The sequence below is a fragment of the Hyla sarda genome, chromosome 6, assembly GCF_029499605.1.
Source record: "Hyla sarda isolate aHylSar1 chromosome 6, aHylSar1.hap1, whole genome shotgun sequence".
Lineage (NCBI taxonomy): Eukaryota > Metazoa > Chordata > Amphibia > Anura > Hylidae > Hyla > Hyla sarda.
Window position 1 is genome coordinate 261,772,744 of NC_079194.1, and position 22,900 is coordinate 261,795,643.

The following is a 22,900-nucleotide window of genomic DNA, read 5'->3' on the forward strand; positions in this document are numbered from 1 at the left end:
AACCTATCCAGGTATTGTTCAGAGTCAGGCATGGAGTCTCCCAGAACCCAATGTCTAATATATCTCAACTTCCCCGCCAGGTAATACAAGTAAAAATCAGGAAGGGACATACCCGCCTCCAGCTTGGGACGCTGGAGAGTGGTGAGACTAATCTTAGGTCTGCTAGGTCCCCAAATAAACGGGGACAGAAGGGAGTGTACAGAATCAAAAAAGGATTTAGGGACAGGAACAGAAGCATGTTCTAGGGCATACAAGCATTTGGGGAGAACAATAAGTTTGATAAGATTAATACGTCCAGAGACAGACAGTGGCAGCTGGGCCCATATCCTAAACTTAGATTTAATGTAGGGCAGGAGGGAGAGAACATTGACCTCAAGATCCAGCAAGGGATCCCTATTGATATACACCCCCAAGTATTTAAATGTAGTGACAACCGGGAGACCACCCAACGTCGGGGGCCACGCTCTAGGCAGCAGAGGCATGACCGCCGATTTGGACCAATTAATGAACAGTCCCGAAAAAAATCCGAAACGATCCATCAGGTCGATCGCATAGGGGATCATTGTAGTGGGGTCAGACACAAAGAGAACCATGTCATCGGCATAAAGGCCTATGCGGTCCTCCCTACCTCCCACAGACATGCCCCGGAAACCAGGATCCTGACGTATACGCAAAGCAAGGGGCTCCACCGCCACCGCAAACAGAAGCGGGGACAGGGGGCACCCCTGACGCATACCACGACCTAGGTGAAATAGAGGAGAACACACACCATTCACAAGGACCTGGGCCCGCGGACACCTGTAGAGGAGGGAGACCCAGGACCTAAAATTGTGACCAAATCCAAACCTACAAAGCACTTCTAAGAGGTATCCCCACTCAATCGAATCAAAGGCCTTAGCTGCATCAAGTGACGCCACGGCCCATTCCCCTCCCATAGCACCACCCACCTGGACGGCAGTTTGGACACGACGGATATTATCCGAAGTGGATTTGCCTGGCATAAAACCGGATTGATCATGATGCACAAGCGATAATACAACCCGATTCAGTCTATTGGCCAGGGCTTTAGTTAGAAGTTTATAATCAAGGTTCAATAAGGAGATAGGCCTGTAGGAACCGCACTCCATAGGGTCTTTATCAGGTTTTAGGAGGACAACAATCGTCGCCTCATATAAGGAATCAGGCAGGACCCCATCAGTAAGGGCTCTGTCATACATAGCTAGCAGAGGAGGCAGGAGTACGTCACTGTACTTCAAGTAAACCTCCAAAGGGAGGCCGTCAGGGCCCGGAGACTTACCCCTGGCCATGTCTGCCAAAGCTTCTTGCAACTCCAATAAAGTGAGAGGAGCATCTAAAAAGTCCCTATCTTCAGCCGATAATTTAGGAAAATCAATGCCGTCCAGGTAGGCAGCCAACTCAGCAACACTATACTGCACCTGTGAAGTATATAAAGTAGAATAAAACGTAGAGAAACATTGTAACAGCTCATCATTACCCAACATGACGGATCCATCCGAGGCCCGGAGTTTAAGAATAGGAGCAACAAAGGAGTTTTGTCTGACTATATGAGCCAGTAACTTACTAGATTGGTTCCCGTGCTCAAAATAAAACTGTTTGGTGAAGAATAATTTCCTATTGGCCTTTTCGTGGAGGTGCAACATATATTGTCGCCCCTCCCGTAGCCACAAGATCTCATTAGCCTCCGACGGGTCCGCCACATAACGAGCTTCCAATTGTGCACAACTCTGAGCCAATTCCTCCTCCCTCCTAACTGTAGACCTCTTGATGAATGAAATAGTAGAGCGTAAGCACCCCCTCAGATAGGCTTTCAGCGTTTCCCACACCAGTGCCGGGGACCCCTCGGGGGTATTAGCCTCAAGAAATACCTGAAGTTGATCAGGGATTCTATCATTAGGGCCAATCTGATCCAACCAAAAGGGTTGGATCTTCCATCTACGCGATGTGCCAGAACCGACCATGGAGACATCAAGCAATAGGGGAGAATGGTCAGATATAGCACGCGGCTCGTAGGAGATCGCGGTGACCTGAGACATAAGCAACGAGTTACCACACGCCAGGTCGATTCTGGACAGCGCATGACGTCCCAAAGTGGTACTTATCCCACTTTAATAGGTATTTAATTAAAATCGGATCAATGTTGGGGGTAGCAGCTGAATTTAATGGCAATGAAGGTCGAGGGCATTCGGCTCTTAATTTGTTCCTTGCCGATTTATTAAGCCCTTTCCGAATCCACAGGTTCAGGAATTTGTAACCTCCATTCCCCTGACCTGGGGTGTTTTATATGAAAGGGCTTAAAATATGGAGTCCCACATCATCTGATTTGCCCGCATCAGGGTGGTTAGTCGCTCTCCTCAGAGAGATCCTCAAAATAGCAGGATTTTTCAGGATCTGAATCATCAGGATCCATAGAGCTAAATTCACTAGAGGATTCTTTATTAGAATCAAGCTTGATTCTTTTAGAGTCTTCCCGAGCCCTTTTAACATTTGCTTCCTCACGGGCGGTGGGTCCAGGGTGTGACATAGCAACACCTGCGTCATGGCATACTGGTAGGGAGCCTTCAAAATAAACCTGACCTACTCCGTATTTCATAGTTAGTTAGTACGGTCGAAAAAAGACATATGTCCACCAAGTTCAACCAGGGAATTAAGGGGTAGGGGTGTGGCGCGATATTGGGGAGGGGATGGGATTTTATATTTCTTCATAAGCATTAATGTTATTTTGTTCCAGGAATGTATCTAATCCTGTTTTAAAGCTGTTAATTGTTCCTGCTGTGACCAGTTCCTGAGGTAGACCGTTCCATAAATTCACAGTCCTCACGGTAAAGAAGGCGTGTCGCCCCTTGAGACTAAACTTTTTCTTCTCCAGACGGAGGGAGTGCCCCCTCGTCCTTTGGGGGTGTTTAACCTGGAACAGTTTTTCTCCATATTTTTTGTATGGGCCATTAATATACTTATATACGTTTATCATATCCCCCCTTAAACGTCTCTTCTCAAGACTAAACAATTGTAACTCCTTTAATCGCTCCTCATAGCTAAGATGATCCATGCCCCATATTAGTTTAGTCGCGCGTCTCTGCACCCTTTCCAACTCCGCAGTGTCCCTTTTATGGACAGGTGCCCAAAACTGAACAGCATATTCCAGGTGAGGCCGTACCAATGCTTTATAAAGGGGGAGTATTATGTCCCTGTCCCTTGAGTCCCTGCCCCTTTCTTGTGTACTTTATGCAATTTAGAGGAGGTATGGTCCTCAGAAACAATATTCCTCTATTTTGAAGGTTTTTTGAGGAATGTGCAGCAGTGTCCTCTGCAGACCAATGGTCAGTTGGAGTTGAAGGAATAAATCCAGGGGTCTCTAAGGCATAGTATGTGTGATTGCAAGTGCCACAGACCTAGCTATGGTCTCCTGCACTGAGGCCATAGCTGTCTGCACGGCTGATTGCACAGACTTAGAAACAGATTTGTTTACTAGTGACTAGTAAATCTGGTCGCCAGTCATGTATTCCAAATCTTTGGAAGAAGGGAGATCCTGTGTGGACATAATGATTTTAATTTAATATAATAAAATGTAATGGGTATAAATAGGGTAGAAGAGGGGTAAAAGAGAACCTAAAAGTAAAAAAATAGGTTTTAATACAATACAATAGAAATATAAGAAAAAAAGTAAGTGAATAAGTGTAATACCTAAAAAACAGCCCAAAGGTGGCGTTGTAATACCAGGAATGGCTCAGATGCCAGGAACTGAGAACATGAGACAGTGAGTCACTGAGAAGATGCCGTTTTTTGAGGGAGCTGCATCGCATGATGTGTCACTGTGAGGAGATGCCACTCAGTGAGGAAAAAAGGGCAGGAAAATGCAGGAAATGAATTTCATCTGCTTAATGAGCAGTGCAAGACGCGGCCGAGGCACGTGACCAACGGATCAGTGCAGAGATGGACGGCGATATACAGGTAATGACGCAGCAGAAAGCAACTGGCCAGATTAGTACCAGGTATAAGGAGATGGCAAAGAGGAAGATAAATCTTTAATAAAGAAATTCACATGAAACCTCATGTTAGAGCAGTGATTCCCAAGCGCGGTGTACACTCCTCTACACCCCTCTGTCACCCATGTACACTCCTCTACACCCATATGTCACCAATGTACACTCCTCTGTCACCCATGGACACTCTTCTACACCCATCTGTCACCCTTGTAACCTCCCTACACCCCTCTGTACACTCCTCTACACCCCTCTGTCACCCATATACACCCATCTATCACCCATGTACACTCCTCTACACCCCTTTGTCACCCATGTACCCTCCTCTACACCCCTCTGTCACTCATGTACACTCCCCTACACCCATCTGTCACCCGTGTACACTCCTCTACACCCATCTGTCACCCATGTACATTCCTCTACACCTCTCTGTACACTCCTGTACACCCCTCTGTACACTCCTGTACACCCCTCTGTACACTCCTGTACACCCCTCTGTACACTCCTCTACACCCCTCTGTACACTCCTCTACACCCCTCTGTCACCCATGTAAAAAAAAAAGAAAAAAAAGTGCGGAGCCTAATAGGTTTGTTTTGCAGGTTTAACCAAGATAGTAGTGATAGTAAATATATGGGAATGTACTTCACAGTAACCTAAATAATAATTGCAGCTTCACAGTATGCTCAATAATCAAACTACTATATTCATATTTATAGTGCGGGACACTTCACAGTTATCCATGTACACCCAGAAAGAAATGCTTACTTTAAATCTCCAGAGCCCCGCTGCCCTAAACACAGTGTCTGCGGCAGCAGGGATGCAAAGGAGCAAGTTTATAAGCATTACATGGCGGGAAACGCCGGTGTCCTGCCCGCCCCTCGCGACGCGCAGCTCACTTCCGGTGTCCCACGCATAGCAACTTACTGCACGCGGGACGCCCACTGGATCGCGGACCTCCGAGCGCTCTGGAGACTGGCGCCGCGTCGAGCCGGGAGCACACACGCCGAGCCGGGAGCACACAAGACCGGGTAGGCGCCGCGTGATAAGCTAAGTACTTCACAGTACCTGATAGGCTCCAGACACACATCTATGAGAAGGGGACTTCACAGCACCCCGGTCCACAATCGTTGGGGCCTTCACAGCTACCCCAACATATTGAGAAAAGCAGAGGGCTTCACAGCTTATCTGCATACTTCAGGCAAAAGCCTGTAAAAAAGGAAAAAAAATAGTATATGTAAAGAAAGGAGAGATATAAACCCCCTCCACCTAAAATACCCCTTCTGAGTTCAGAAGAATAAAAACTCTATGGCTTGTGTGTGAGTTTGTCCATTTATACCTAGCGGGAGGGGTCTGTTAATTGGGCTAATTACGCTAATTTGTTTAATTTTTTATGCTAATGACCTCTTCTGACTAGTTCGGGAGGACGAACTTAACCCATTCTGTGCTGCCGTAGGACGTCAAGGAATGATCCATTATATATACATAGAAATCAAGTGTTAATTGGTGAACACCTCCCACAAGTGGGTAGTTACATTGTGACATCACATAGGTAAACAGTATCATAAAGTGCATAAAATAGTGCAATCAGAAAAATGCAGATAATCTCAAGTGTTACAATTCACAGTGCAACAATACACACAGTACATTTCTTACAGTAAAAATACATTAGAAGAACAGATTCATTCTTAAATAAGTGCATACTGATAACTAGTAGGTGTTACCTCCATCCCAGATGGGTGGACATTCACTGCAACATGCCATCCTTCACACTGTTTGTAAATAAATCCAGTGTGCAGGACCGTAAGGGCACAAATCACGTGATGTGTCATGTGATGCACAACGTCGCACAACAAGCCAATCACAGGCGTGGCTGCGCTCTGAGTTTGTCAAAACGCAGGGCGGCCATGTCAGCTGTGGGAAATGTCATCGGGCAAGCTGAACATAGACGCAACTGCGCTGTAGACTTTTCAAAGCACAGAGCGGCCATGTCATCTTTGAGAACAAAGAAGTTATACGGCTGCACACAGAAAAAACCAACATGTAGTATAAATAATAGGAAAAGATACCTGAGGTGTATCCCATACTAATAAGAAAATGACCATAATGGAATGCCGACATGGATATACTGTACAATAAATTCTGTAGCATGCAAAATGTACCTCCAAAGCAAATATGTAGTATACCTAATTGCAACGGAACGGGAGGGTCATATGGGTGTCTATATCACCTCAAAAGCCCACATTTCCCTAACCCATGTCCTCTCTACATGTTATACAATAAATTACCAGTATATGTCTCACTGTTTACCTTTATGTGACTGAATCTGAATATAAATCAACCTGCAACTGAAACCAGTTAATGTCCATTGTAGGGCAACTTTTTTTTCCCACTATAAGAAAGTATCCTGCCATTTCACACATGGGGAGATTTATCAAACTGTCTTATAGTAAGATTCTCCTTCTTAAACAGAGCAAGCAATTTAAACTCAGCTTTCATTTCTTATATTGCTCTGATAAAAGGAAATCTTTGGTAAAATTTAGGGATCAGAGAATAAGGTCAGTTCAGACATATGTGAGTAAAAGGGAGTTCTGAGTCACATCTACAACTTGTAATGAATAGATGTGAATATTTTACATAGGGAGTTTGGTAACATCTCCAGATGACCTCATTCTTTTATCACCAAGGACACAATGGTTACATCTAGGCTGCATTAAATCATAACAAAATCTGAGCGGTAGATCCACACTGGATAAGTGACATTTCTGACACCTTTCCCCAGTGATGTCTGTGCAATACTTGTAGATACAGAGGGCTGACTGTTAAGCTAATATTTGAGAGGCCATGCTCACATATCATATTATTCCCGGGTCAAAAAATATTCAGTATGCATGGTAATTCATATGGATTAGTCCCATTCTTTGGGGCTAATCATCATCCTAAATCTCTGATGCACATTACTTGGGCATACACTCACCCAAGTAACAACATTATACTAGCATATTTGAAACACATAAGAAAAAAAAGTGTGGACTGTGGCATGTATTCCTATTGGAAAATAGTGGTGTGTGTGTTGCAAAGTGCTTTGGGCAAAATACTCTATATAAATACTCAAAATACTCATAGCCTGAAAAGGTATTACCGTATTTATCGGGGTATACCACGTACCGGCCTTTAACACGCACCGTAATTTTTCCAAGGAAAATTTGGGTAAAGAGTTTATTTACCCAAATATCCTTGTTAAAATGAAGGTGTATGTATACCCCGAAAGACTCTGGCCAGAGTCCCGCCGCCGCTGCCAGATTCCCTCCCCATCCCCGGCTTTCATATTTACCTGTTGTGGGGCGTGCTCCTGCGGGCTCCGAAGTGAAGAGAAGTTACCAGCTTCACCTGACTTACAGATAGCCCGGCCCGGACTGGTGCAGACTACACCAAGAACAGCATCAACAAAGAATAGATGTCCAGCCAGGTTTTCTCGTGCAATAAAATCTTGAAGTTTATTTTACATCACAATAGGAATACAGACGAACTGGCAAAATTGACTCGTTGCAGCCTCCATTAAGGCTATTCTTCATTGATCCTGCACGCTCCGGTACCGGCGGAGGATGCCGTTGTTACCGGATCCTGCAGGAGTGCGCCCCAGGACAGGTAAATATGAAAGCTGGGGATGGCGAGGGAATCGGGCAGCGGCGGCAGCGGGACTCTGGCCCCGCAGAAGCCGCAACAGTTACATGATTTAAAGCGGACACTTTAAATCATTGAACCATAGCGGCTTCTGCGGGGCCAGAAAGAGTTTATCAGCGTATTTGCTCCATTTCCATCCTGCAGATGTCTGGAAGTATAATGGGGGCGAGTAATAAATCATATGGAACAGTCTACCTCAGGAATTGGTCACAGCAGGAAAATGTAACAGCTTTAAAACAGGGTTAGATACATTCCTGGAACAAAATAACATTAATGCTTATGAAGAAATATAAAATCCCATCCCTTCCCCAATATCACGCCACACCCCACCCTTCAATTCCCTGGTTGAACTTGATGGACGTATATCTTTTTTCAACCGTACTAACTATGTAACTATCATCTTGTGTGGACAAAACCACATCCACATGTGATGTCCAATAGCTGCACCAAAAGATGAACACCAGTGACATTATAACATTTTTCATCTTAAATTTTTTTTTCTTCTTCAGAACTGAGCAAACCATTGGCAAGAATCCCATGGCATCCCATTGGCAAGAATCCTCACCTTATTGTTACTGGTGTGAGGTACATGGGGTTGCATAATGGTATTAATTAGAAACCCCCATGTGCATTATATGAGTAATCCCATTTTGTCTCAAAACAGGAACACACCACTGATCCTGTGATGGGCATCCTTTGCCCACTACAGTGATGCCTTTCCACTGTGATTGTGTGCCCTTATGCACACACCTCCTAAACTGTTATTTAGTGGCCGTGGTCACTTGCATGTGGGTCACTATGGCAGCCCAGACCTTGAATGCTTGCTATTGAAGAGGAGGGGCATTCTTCCTTCACTGCCCTCTGCCTGCTGGCAGGCATCTCAGCTGAGTTTAGAAGCTGTATGGCTTTGCCCAGTCCAGACAGTATTTTATAAAATTTTTCACCATAGACCATACCAATTGTATTCATGTTAGGAAAATAATAAGGTGAAGATTTTACGTGCTCGATATATCTGTACGAAAGAAATGATGGAAAACATTTACTTTTGTTCACTGAATTTCTCAAAGTACTAAGTTTAAAGGAGAACTGCGGTGCAAGACTTTTAACTCTGTGCCCAGGCTGCAAAAACTAAAAAAAAAAACTTTAACTCACCCTCCTACGTTCCCCCGTTGCACCAATATCTGCATCCCATTCCTCCGGTAATGCTCTCCTTCCTGTTTCTTAGGCTCAGAACATCACACTGCAGTCAGCGTATCGCCGGCCACAGGGATGCCCCCCCTTGACCAATGTAAGGAGCTCCTTGCCCCGCTTTCTCTCTGCTGCCCGGGCTCCTTACATGACAGTGCGCTTAGCCTATCATCAGCCGAGGTGGGACATCGCTGCGGCCGGCGATACGCTGACTGCAGTGTGATGTCCTGAGCCTAAGAAGCAGGAAGGAGAGCATCACCGGAGAAACGGGAAGCTGATATCTGCCCAACGGGGGAAGATGAGTTAAAGTTGTTTTTTGGGGGTTTTGCAGCCCGGGCACCGGGGGGAGTTAAGTCTTGCGCTGCATTTCTCCTTGAAACCTCCCAGAGTATTTTTTTTCTATAATGGTTGTCAGTGTAATGCTTGGGTAGGCGGAGTTCTTTCTAGCTCATAGAACAAGCTCACTTTTTTAAGGTATCTTCATGAACCAATCCTTTTTTATTTTAGGAAATGTATTCCAGTAGGAAACATTTAGCAGAACTGGCTTCCTATTAGGATAGTTAAGCCCTGCTACTTGCTTTCACATAACTATTTTTGTAATGATCCTGGAGGGTATAAATCCCTGTCATGTTTCTTACCCTTGGTTATAACTGAAATGTTTCTCTTCTCAGAGCACGATGAAGCGCCTCACACAGAAACTCTTGGTCAAGGTGAGAACACGACAGAAGACCCTTCAAATGACTCTGGTAAAAGCCATTATGTTCTACAGTTACTGCTACAATAATGTAGAGTGTAGTCACATTTTCATGGATGTTCACACATTTATATGAATACACAAGTCACATTGTAAGATCTCCAATCAGATTGCATAGGGCTTACATCATCAAATAAAGTTGTTCTTGTTTAAGACCCAGAAGCGCTAGGTCAAGATGATGTGGTAAAACATTGTCATTTACAGAAGAAGAGCAACCATTCTCTTTCTTTCCTGGTCCAGTTTCATTTGGGCCCATAAGCAATTAAGTCCAGGAGGACACCTTTTTACAGCCTAGTACACAATCTTTAGAGCTCCTTTTCGCCCCCTATTTTAAATGCTTGTAAATAAATCAACAATTTTTTATTTTATTTTACATTTTTAAATCTTTGTGAAACTTTTTCAAACCTATTGGAAACATACTTTACCAAGAGCCTGCTGTATTTTGGGGAAAAAAAGCCAAAACACAAAAAAGTGTATGTATGACTTTACAATATTTTGACATGTTTTATAGTAACATTTGGCCATAAATTTTTTTTCTTTTTGGATTTATTTTCTGTCTGAACACATTGCTCTCTGCTGACACCTCTGTCCATGTCAGGAACTGCCCAGAGCAGGAACAAATCCCCATAGCAAACCTATCCTGCTCTGGAAAGTTCCTGACATGGACAGAGGTGTCAGCAGAGAGCACTGTGGACAGACAGAAAATAAATCCTAAAAGAAAAAACTTCCTCTGTATTATACAGCCGCTAATAAGTACTGGAAGGATTAAGATTTTTAAATAGAAATCATTTACAAATCTGTTTAACTTTCTGGCACCAGTTGAGTAAAAAAAAATGTTTTCCACCGGAATACCCCTTTAATTATTTTCTTAATGATACTTATTCAATAAAATTTTGCCTGTCCTGCTAACTCCGGAGAAGAAAGACCCCACTTGTGCTGCTGGTTGGGACATAAGGTAAAGTCACTTTGACTGGATCTCTCCTTATAGAGACTGAACATCATCCCCTATCCATAGGATAGAATATAACTAGCTGACAAGTTATCATGAGAACAGAGGTTGGTTGACCCCTGGGTAAAAGTAGCGACAGCATGCATGCTTAACCCCGCTCCATTCAGGATCTTTTGAACATTGCAGAGCACTGTACTAGACGTCTCCTAGATAGTGAATGGACCAGTGGGCACGCATGCACCATTCCATTCACTTGGGAAAACTGACTTTTGTTCTTGTAATCAGGAGTCATACCACATCTGATCATAGTCATTTTCTATTCTATGTATGGGGAATCATTTTTCATTTTGGGATAACCCCTTCTATTGGTGGTGTTCTACCATTCAACGCAGCAGCTCCAGATAGTCGGTCAAAGAATGATCAGTCATGTTTTATATGGTCAGTGATCTTCCATAGTCAAATTTATATGGGACAAATGGCAAATTTTATGACTAAATTTGTAAAAAAAATAAATAAAATGAAAGACTGTTTGTGCAGCTCACAGTAGTCAATATGCGAGGTTAACTGAAAGGTTCTCTCACCCAGAAGAAAAAAGAAAAAGTGAAAAAAGATTTTTCAGTCCTCAGCATACCACCTATTTCAAAATAGATGTATAATGGGATGACTGATCCTTTTGGGAAAAAATTTAGGACTCACTGGACCAATCTTAAATCTGTATGATTTATTTAAAAATGTAAGTAACATGTATAACAGTATAAAATTGAATATAGCACCATCCGCAGAGGCCTACGGTTGTGCACTTTTAAAATAAAATTATATAACACTTAATACCCCTAGTTGGCACACACACAAATTCTCAATGGTATACCCTAATATTATCAGGTATGTCTTACTCACACTGTAAAAATATGAAGGATATGCAGTTATAATTATGGTAGCCTTAAAACAATGTATAGATGATTTACTGAGATTGATTGTGCTCCATAAATTCTGTAACAAATAGAGTCCTGCAAATGAAAACAATCTACAGCGGGGGATCAAAAGTTTGGGCACCCCAGGTAAAAATTTGTATTAATGTGCATAAAGAAGCCAAGGAAACATGGAAAAATCTCCAGAAGGCATCAAATTATAGATTAGACATTCTTATAATATGTCAACAAAAGTTAGATTTTATTTCCATCATTTACACTTTCAAAACAACAAAAAAACAAAAAATGGTGTCTGCAAAAGTTTGGGCACCCTGCAGAGTTAATATCTTGTACTGCCCCCTTTGGCAAGTATCACAGCTTTGTAAACGCTTTTTGTAGCCAGCCAAGAGTCTTTCAATTCTTTTTTAAGGTATCTTTGTCCATTCTTCCTTACAAAAGTCTTCCAGTTCTTTGAGATTTCTGGGCTGTCTGTCACGCACTGCTCTTTTAAGGTCTATCCATAGATTTTCAATTATGTTGAGGTCAGGTGATTGTGAAGGCCATTTCCAAACCTTCAGTTTACGCCTCTTGATGTAATCCGCCGTGGATTTCGAGGTGTGTTTAGGATCATTATCCATTTGTAGAAGCCATCCTCTCTTTAACTTCAGCTTTTTCACAGATGGCATCAATTTAGCATGCAAAATTTGCTGAAATTTTATTGAATCCATTTTTCCTTCTACTCGTGAGATGTTCCCTGTGCCACTGGTTGCAATATAACTCCAAAGCATGATTGACCCACCTCCATGCTTAACAGTTGGACAGAGGTTCTTTTAACTAAATTCTGTTCCCCTTCTCCAAACGTACCTTTGCTCATTCCGGCCAAAAAGTTAAACTTTAACCTCATCGGTCCACAGAACTTGTTTCCAAAATGCATCAGGCTTGTCTATATGTAATGAAATGGATCTCTCTCTGATCCAACCCAAAATCCGGGATGGATCACATAGAGTCTCACAATTTTTTAAACAAAGCCCCTATTATCTTGAATGGTAGGGAAAACCATAATATATAAGCTTTTCTCAATAGAGGAAACAAAGACAATCAGTATATTTAACTTTTTCTGTTTGAGAAGGGACGATGTTTCATGTCTTTTATTCTCTTACATTTATTCTGCTAGGACACTGTTCAGATCTCAAACTTGTACTTGCCCTGAATCAAAAAAGGGTTACAAATATACACAGGAAAAAATAAATCAAAATATGAATGAATATAAGGTTGTGCAAAGAAAGAGACTAAAATATCAATAAAAATGAAATGGAAAAATAAATATATATATAAATAGTAACAAAAAATAATAATAATACAAATAAAAAAGAGAAATAAATCTACAATGTACATTATACAGTAAATTGATTTAAATGGAAAACCTCTGATCTAATTACATGCAATACGAAAGGAGTTATCTACCTTTTACAATGTAACTGCAACAAGCAGTATATAGGCAGAACCAAACGACCCTTAACCCCTTAAGGACTCAGCACATTTTGGCCTTAAGGACTCAGCTAATTTTATTTTTACATTTTAGTTTTTTCCTCCTCGACTTCTAAAAATCATAACTCTTTTATATTTTCATCCACAGACATGTATGAGGGCCTGTTTTTTGCGCAACCAGTTGTCCTTTGTAATGACATCACTCACTTTACCATAAAATGTATGGCGCAACCAAAAAAAATTCGCAAACTTTTTAACCAAATTAGTACATTTAAAAGCCCTCTATTAATTTTACCGTATAAGCAGTGGTATGAGGGCTAATTTTTTTGCGCTGTGATCTGTACTTTTTATTGATACCACATTTTCATATATAAACTTTTTATAAATTTTCAATACATTTTTTTAGGGAATTAAATGAAACAAAAAAGCAGCAACTTAGGATTTTTTTATTTTTTTTTTACATTTATGCCGTTCACCGTACGGGATCATTTACACATGCGGCGATAACAAATATGTTTATTAATTAATTTATTAGTCTTTTTTACACTTTTTGGGGGAAAAAGGGACAATTAAAATTTTTATTGGGGAGGTGAGTTTTCACTTTTTTTTTTTTTTTTTCTTTTTTCACACTTTAATAGTCCCTATAGGGGACTATCTATAGCAGGAGTCTCAAACTCCCAGCCCGCGGAATGAAATTTTGCGGCCCGCTGACCCCCATATTTGGCGAGATTGAATTAGTTTTCCTGTTGCTACTATCAACATCAAACACACATATTCTTCATTTCATATTTCAATCTCAATTTTATTTTTGTTTTTTTAACATAGTAACATAATTCATAAGGTTGAAAAAAGACCGGAGTCCATCAAGTTCAACCTATAACCCTAATAATTATTTTTATTTTCTTCTATTTTAATTTAAATTTAATTTTTATTTATTTCTCTTTATTATCATTATTTTAATTTCATTTTTATTGATATTTTATTCTCTTTCTTTCCACAACCTTATATTCATTCATATTTTGATAAATTTATTCCTGTGTATATTTTTAATCCTTTTTTGATTCGGGGCAAGTACAAGTTTGAGGTCTGAACAGTGTCCTAGCAGAATAAAGTGTAAGAGAATAAAAGACTTGAAACATCTTTCCCCTCTCAAAAAGAAAAAGTTAAATATACTGATTATCTTGTTTCCTCTATTGAGAAAAGCTTCTATATTATGGTTTTTCCAGACCATTCGAGATAATAGGGGTTTTGTTTGAAAAATTGTGAGACTCTATGTGATCCATTTCGGATTTTGGGTTGGATCAGAGAGAGATCCATTTCATGTTTTGTAAGCGCTCCAGTTAACGCACAGGTGTGAGACTCCTAGGGGGACATGTATCATTTCCAGTGTATAATAGAAGTTTTTTACCCCTCTGCCTGTTGTCTAAATTTGGCGCAGCTGCGTTAAATTTATCATTCTTCCGCAGCTACTTTCTTGAATTGCGTTTAAATTTAGAATTCTCCTCAGAACATAAATTTACACTGCAGCTCTATTTAGTAGGAGCTTTGTCTGCAGCGTATTTGCACCTAAACAGTAATTGTGTCCTCGTTATTAGTTTCAGAATTTTTTTTCTTCATTATGTAGAGTTTTAATCTCACAATAATACCACTTTTTGCACCCAATTATAACACATCAATTATACCAATGTCCTTATTCTTCATTTAACATCTGTGACACCCCTGTGCAAATCACCTCAAATGTACATGGTGCACTCTACCTTATGGGCCTTGTTGTGCGCCCGCAGAGCACTTTGCGCCTACATATGTGGTATCTCCGTACTCTGGCTAAATTGTGTCCCAAAAAATGGGGATCTTTTTTCCCATTTACCTCTTGTGAAAATGTAAAGTATGCGGCAACACCTGCATGTCAGTGTAAATAATTTTATTTTTATACACTAACATACTGGTGTAGACTCCAACTGTTCCTTTTCATAATGGGTAAAAGGAGAAAAAGCCCCCCAAAATCTGTAAGGCAATTTCTCCCGAGTACGGCGATACCCCATATGTGTCCCTAAACTGTTGCCTTGAAATACGACAGGTCTCCAAAGTGGGAGAGCGCCATGCGCATTTGACTATATTAGGGTTTTGCATAGGGGTGGACATAGGGGTATTCTATGCCAGTGTTTCCCAAACAGGGTGCCTCCAGCTGTTGCAAAACTCCCAACATGCCTGGACAGTTAATGGCTGTCCGGCAATACTGGGAGTTGTTGTTTTGCAACAGCTGGAGGCTCCATTTTGGAAACAGTGCCGTACCAGACGTTGTTCATATTTATTGGGGAGGGGAGGGGGGCTATGTAGCGGTATGTGTATATGTAGTGTTTTTTACTTATTTTATTTAAGTGTAGTGTAGTGTAGTGTAGTGTTTTTAGGGTACAGTCACACAGGCGGGGGTTCACAGAGAGTTTGCTCTATCTCAATCTTGCAGCACTCCCTGTAAACCTCCGCCCATGTGAGTGTACCCTGTCCATTCACATTGGGGGGAAACATCCAGCTGTTGCAAAACTACAACTCCGAGCATGCCCTTTGACTGTCCGTGCATGCTGGGAGTTGTAGTTTTGCAACAGCTGGAGGCACACTGGTTGCGAAACACGGAAATAGACTCAGTGTTTTTCAACCAGTGTGCCTTCAGCTGTTGCAAAAACTTCAAATCTCAGCATGCAGTGACAGCAGAAGGACATGCTGGAACTTGTAGTTATGCAACAGCTGGAGGCATACTGCTACAACTCCCAGCATGCCCTTTGGCAGTCTGTGCATGCTGAGGGTTGTAGTTATGCAACAGCTGAAGGCACACTGGTTGCAAAACACTTGAAAGTTTTTTACTTAACTTAGTGTTTCCAAACCAGTGTGCCTCAAGCTGTTGCACAACTTCAATTCCCAGCATGCATGGTCTGTCAGTGCATGCTGGGCGTTATAGTTTGGAGGCACAGCTGGAGGCACACGGGTTGGGAAAAAGAGTTAGGAAACGAACAATGTTTCCCAACTAGTGTGCCTCCAGCTGTTGCAAAACTATAATTCCCAGCATGGCAAGACATGCTGGAAGTTGTATTTCGGCAATATCTGAAGGGTTAGATGTTGATGAGCTACAACTCCCAGCATGCTTGGGCAGTCTAGGCATGCTGGGAGTTGTAGTTTTGCAACAGCTGGAGGTCCACAGTTTGTAGACCACTGTATAATAGTCTCCAATCTGTGGTCTTCCAGATGTTACAAAACTGCAACTCCCAGCATGCCTCGACAGAGTGGGCATGCTGAGATTTGTAATTTTGGAACATCTGGAAGAGCACAGATTGGAGACCATTATACAGGGGTCTTCAAACTGTGGCCCTCCAGATGTTGCAAAACTACAAATCCCAGCATGCCCAGAAAGCCAAAGGCTGTCTGGGCATGCTGGGAGTTGCAGTTTTGAAACTCCCAGAGGCAGCAGTGAGATCGCTTTACGGCGATCTCACTGCTGCCAATGAAGATGCCGCCCTGCTGCTGAAAACTCACCACGGGGACGCACCATCCCCGGGACCGACTGGAGGACGCCGCTCGGACCGCTCAGGACACCGCATGGACGGGTAAGTGACGCCGGGGGACGGGTAAGGGACACTTAGCAGAGCGGTGTGTGTCCCGATCCCCGTGATCCGGACTCACACACCGCGCTGCTAAGTATTCTCATAGCGAAACGCTGCTATCAGCTAGTCAGATTTGAGTAGCTGATAGCAGCGATTGCTGGGGGGGGGATGAAACCCCCCGTGGTCACATGGTAAGGTGGCTGGCTATCAGTGATAGCCACCATCTTACCGGGCGCTGGGGAAAAGTATAACGGAAAGCAGTAAATTTAAAAAATAAAAGGAGAATGATCTACAGTGTTAAGTGGATTACAAAGCTATTTTAATGTGACGGAGCTTGTTCAATGATAAGTAAGATATCAAACATTTCCTATGTAAATGTATTAAATTGTTGGATCATAAAATAACAAAATCAATATACAAGTGATCTAATGAATAACTGAACTGTAAACAAATATTCTATATGCAAATTATTTTAAAAGTGCTTTGGAATAACCAAGGAGTAAAAAGCAATATAAAGCAAACCAAGTGAGGAATTGAGATAGGAAAGTGAAAACATTCTGGTGGTTCCTTAGTAGAACTTTCCTTCAGAAATAGAAAGGATTGCTACGTGCAGTTAAAGTTGGCTTATATTTTTGGGGAAAAAGACGCACTTGCGTAAAAATTTTTGGTGCAAAGGAAAAGTACGCAGGTAATAAATCCATGTGTACTATATATGCAGCTCCAAGTTACCCCGTTTTGGCCACATCTGGACAACATGCTCTACCAAAACGTCTGCAAAAAAAGGGCTTGCACAAAATTTTGCGCAAAAAAAATACACACAAAACAGGGGTAAAATCTTTGATACATGTCCCCCCCTAGACCATATAAAAAGCCTGCTTTCTTTCATTGTATCATACACCACTGAAGAAGGGGTATTGAACTCTGTCTATATACCCCCAAATGCATTTGGTTATGGTAGCTATGCAGTATAGCACTTGAACCCTATTCACACTGAACAATTGGCATTCTTGCGGTGTGCATCTCTTGAAGAAATAGGAGAAGTGCTCCACATCACATCCCAGCAAAGAGAGAAACCTGCAAAAAGCCTTCCATACTACACTCAAACAATTTACCTGAGCCAGAGAACGATAAGAGACCAGAGCACGTGCCATATCTCACCTGGTCAGCTGACTGCCCACATCACACCCCACCGGGGAACTCAATGGAGTGAGTGGTCTCACAGAGTGCGATACCACCACCGCCTCCAGCTAGAGCAGAGGAACATCGCCAGCGGACAAACGTGCAGTGGTGAGTGGCACGCTGTGCCCAAATCTTACTATTTGCAGGCATCAAACATCGACTCCTGCCTGGAGTGCACCGCTACTTAGCGGGACTTGGCCATTTGTTTTCACTTTGCAGGACTCATATTGAATGCATCATTTCAATACAGCAGAGCATTGCTACATTTACCTTCTTTATAGGACCTGCGGTGCATAAATACCTATCCACCATATGAGACTGAATATTTAGCCATCGATTGCTACATTGTTTCTATTTGCAGGACGTTTTCTACAGCATATGCGGAACTATATTATTTTCATTTGCAGGACTCTATTTGTTACAGAATTTATGGAGCACAATCAATACCATAATTATAACTGCATATCCTTCATATTTTTATAGTGTGAGTAAGACATACCTGATAATATTAGGGTATACCATTGAGAATTTGTGTGTGCCAACTATTAGTAAGTGTTATACAATTTTATTTTAAAGTGCAAAACCTAGGGCCCTGCGGTTTGTGCTATATTCAGTTTTATACTGTTATACATGTTGCTTACATTTTTAAATAAATTATACAGATTTAAGATTGGTCCAGTGAGTTCTAAATTTTTTCCCAAAGGGGATCAGTCATCCCATTATACATCTATTTTGGAAGAAGTGGTATGCTGAGGACTGAAAAATCTTTTTTCACTTTATTCAAAGTTTACAATTAATTGGATAATAATGTGAAAACCATCCAGCGGAGTTGTTGATTTAGTCTCGCTTATTATTTATCATCCATGTCTGACAATCATTGTCTGAAAACAGTAGTATATGTGAGTAATGCTCTTGGCCAAAGATACCCTTGGACAACTCATTTCATGGCAGATCTTGAGTTTATGACCAGGATTATTAATTTACGTATAGCAGAGGTTCCTTAATATGACCTTTTTACAATGTGTCCTGACATACAGTCTTTTATGTATTATTCTTACTTTGTATGGTGTTATTTCATTTCATATTGTACGTTTCTGTTCATTCAAATGATTGTTAATATTGGGCTAGCAGACTCTAGTAGCTTTAGATATTTTTATTAAAGTTTTTCCACTTATCTGTTTTTATCTGATATCTGACCAATGTTATTTCTCTTAGGTCTAAGTGTGACTCCTCGGCCTATAGGAATAACTGAAGAGACCAATGACCTAGAAGAGCTCGATATAAGTTTACCTGGGGACACAGACCTTTCTGCCACTATGGGCACAGCTATGGAGGAGGCTCAAACTGGTTTAATTCTGCAGCAGAGGATTACTCAGTGCAGTGCCCACTGATGACTCAAATCATTGCACTTAATAACCCACATCCTTCCAGGGTGTTGGCAGAGGTGACGTGCCAGAGCTGATTCCAATTAGAGATGACACTTTTTTTTCCCCTTTCTGGCTACTGACTCCACCATGTTCTGTTATAGAATATTGTTATTCCTCCAGTGGCACAGCTTACTGCAGTGACCCGGAACCTATGGCTCTGCAGTCGTTGTCAGACTAGAACACCCAGCATGTCCTGACAGCCACAGTGCCCAACAGGTTAAAGACTGCTTGCTGGTTGCTGAAACCTGTTACTTGTTCACTTTTGTGATTTTACCCTGGCGGTTATGAGTTTCCTTATCTTCAGTCTACATGTACACACAGCATCATCCATTTATTTTTCTGGGTAAACTTACACAACACACCTAGGTCTTTGACATTCCTTCTTTTTCCTGCAGTGATTTCATGAGCTTATCTTGCACAAGCACATAGAAGAATATAGTGTTTCATTAAGTGATGACTCGGCTGTTTAAGATGAACAAACTCTTACCCAGCAGAACATTCCACACAAACTAATAGGAAGTCTCCTCCTTACCTGTATCACTTCAACTTTCTCCAATTTGGCAGCCATACAAACACACCTTAGTGATCTGGTATGTAGTGTTCACGTAGAATGTGTCCAGACAAGACGATGACATACCTGAGGATGTTGCTAGTTTTAGTCTGTTCACAGAATTCACATATTTATTTACAGAACACACTGTTCACTGGCATAATAGTACATTAAAGGGGGCACTTAAGGAAATGTCACCAATTTCTTTGATAGGTGAGACTAATGTAAAAGGACACTGTCTTGTATTATAAGGCAAAGTGTAAAAGACTTAGAGGTAGGAATTTTGCCTACATCTCTGTTGGTTTTGGATAAGAATTGAGTCGTAGGCTTTGTTTTTCTAGATAGAAAGCAGATTTCTATAGCAGGAACTTTCCCCTATTCTGTTTGCTGTAGAGGCTAGTCCAGGTAAGCCTGCCCTTTGGTCACACCACAGCTAAAGATTAAGTCTTGGAGCACTGGAGTTGGATTTGTTTTCTCTGCTAGATATCTATAGGACATATGTTTTGTTCAGAGGTTTTTCTTTTCTAGTTTAGTGTCTCTTTAATGCAGGTTCACTTGGTGAATCAGCAGTAGTTACAATGTATGCTCATACCAGTGTTATTTTGTTTTAGTTGTTTTTGCTCTTGTGGCATATCCAGGGCTCTTTTAAGTCTGTAAACTGCTAAAATCATTGGAAGATATTAATATACAGACCCTAGTAATACTTTTAGTGTAATATTCACAGGCTGTTTAGACTTAGCTTAACACAAATATGCACATAGTAATATTTTAACTGCTCACTGTGATCCCAATATCTACACTTACAGATACATAGAACATCTCTGTATACATGACAAGGAACATTCCAAAGCTTATACGCAGACCAGATAGAATAGTGTTACACCATTAGGAAACTTTGCTTTCTGAAACCAATATAAAACTGTGAATTCACAATAGAGTGAACGGGAGAGGACACCACCAATAAACCTGCTCAAGTTAACATGTATCAATTCTTTGTACTGTTTTTTTTGCATGACACATGAAAACCATTCTTTATACCTGTCCAGTATGTTTTCCCCATAAACTTCATTGACCATTAGTACAGTATCACTTGTGTTTTGCACTACTATACAATAGAGAAAGTAAAAAACAAAGCATTTGCTCTTTTACATAATTTCTGAATGTCTCTCTATGATAATAAAGTTTTTATACAAAAAGGCAGAGAGCAATAAAATAACTACTGAATTTTGTACTTTATTAATTCATATTAAAAATTTAAGGGAAATAGATTGTAAAAACAACCAAGGAGGAGTGTACAAAGGCTAAACCTATACATCATGCGGTAGTGACCATACAAAACGTGCAGGGGAGAGACAAAGAATAAATATGGAATGTGACTTAAACTCTGTAATGGAGTGCACTGAAAAGCTGCCGTCCTCCTATGAACTTGCCCAGCTATCACATAACATGAATAAAGAATTCAACTCACCCATATGGTGCACTGATACTGCCTGCCCCAAAGTACGTTTCGTCTGGCTTGACTTTATCAAGGGACGTGCTGACACAGACCATATTGTAATAAAGTGTATGCCTCTGACTGATTCAACAAATTAGTCAGAGAAACTATAAATTGCTTTATTTCAGGAGTGAAGGGTGGGGGAGGGGGTGACTGACATACTGTAAAAAGGTTTGTGATCAGCCCCCACCAAGCTTTCTATAGGTACCAAAAACTCACTAACTTTGTGGTGACTACAACCTAAAGTACATCATCTATATCTATACTCCTCTTAATGGGATAGCTCCTCATTTCTGTTTCTGTGCTGGCAAACATTTAGGATTACATGTGAATGGAGTTGGGAAAAGGCCCAATAACATGCATGTGATGTGGATTGTATTGCCTTTATGCAGATTTAAGTGTTGATTCCATGTAAAATTTTGTCAAATGGGAAATGTAGAATCAAGCCTAAGGGTTTACACCTAGTATTTTAAGGTGTTTAGATCTGTATTTTTAGCCAAAACCAGGAATCAGTCCAGAACATGTGCAAATCTGATTTTGCCTAAAAGAACACAGCCTAGGCCACTACTAGTTTTATTCCTCTATTAGAACATCGACATGTTCAACTGAGCAACATATATTTGTGGGAAAAGAGGTGCTGAAAGAATAGCGTTGGCCGACAAGAAGCTATCTAATCTGTTAAGCCATCTTAACAGCAGGAAATTTGAGTTAAAGGGGTACTCCGCCCCTAGACATCTTATGCCCTATCCAAAGGATATGGAATAAGATGTCTGATTGTGGGAGGCTTGCTGCTGGGAACACCCGCGATCTCTCCGGCAGCATCCCTATCTGGTGCACGGAGTGAGCTTCACTCCGTGCCTGATGACTGGCGATGCAGGGGCCAGAGGATCGTGATGTCACACCCCACCCCCTCCATGCAAGTCTATGCAAGTGATGGCCACTACGCCCCCTCCCATAGACTTGCATTAAGGGGGCTGGGTGTGATGTCATGAGGGGGCGGGGCCGTGACGTCTCGATCGTCCGGCCCCTGCATCACCAATTGTCAGGCACGGAGTGAAGCTCGCTCTGTGCACCAGATGATAGGGGAGCTTTAGGAGAGATTGCAGGGGTTCCCAGCGGCGGGCCCCCCGTGATAACACATCTAAGATCTGTGTACACAATATGTAAATAAAAAACTGCTTTTTTTGCCAGCCATGTAAATAAGGGAGACATTGAAGACAGTAAAATCTGCTGCGGTTTTTCTGCTGCAGAAGATCTACCTGTGTAAACCTACCCTAAAACTGTTGGTAACCTACAACCTTGTTTCTAAACTATCTGGTTATAGTACTCCAAGACACCACAAGGTAAACTGAAGCTTCTATAACTGGAAATTTATTTGCCAAATCTGCCTGGAAGTGACTTTACTAGGGAGTGTTGCAACACTTGGAGAGAGCTTATATTGTCCTAGAATATTTACTTATCAAGTAGAGACATAGATTGGATACCCGGGGCACCAGTGCAAAAGCTGTATCTGCTTTCCAAGTGTCCTGATTCCAGAGTCACATTACAGACTTAGCAGAGGAATGTTTATGCTTTTATATGGCTAAACAAGTTGATGGTCAATTTAATATTGTGTTTTTTTTTTCCAATTTTTTACTGTACATTTACTCAACTTGCATTTGATACCTTTTCTGTGATTGGGGACAT

The 22,900-nt window shown here is 41.4% G+C and overlaps 1 protein-coding gene across 4 annotated transcripts in view; it reads left to right on the forward strand.

Moving 5' to 3' along the window:
* Positions 1 to 20,935, forward strand: part of BSCL2 (BSCL2 lipid droplet biogenesis associated, seipin) — a 57,032-nt gene extending 36,097 nt beyond the window's left edge. For 3 of the 4 annotated variants that reach the window (XM_056527144.1, XM_056527143.1, XM_056527146.1), the window contains 2 exons: positions 9,543 to 9,617; positions 18,958 to 20,935. In XM_056527144.1, coding sequence (XP_056383119.1) covers positions 9,543 to 9,617; positions 18,958 to 19,133 — 251 coding nt within the window. In that variant the 3' untranslated portion in view covers positions 19,134 to 20,935. The remainder of the gene's footprint in view (positions 1 to 9,542; positions 9,618 to 18,957) is intronic. The other variant, XM_056527145.1, reaches the window with a different exon arrangement.
* The last annotated feature ends 1,965 nt before the right edge of the window (positions 20,936 to 22,900 follow it).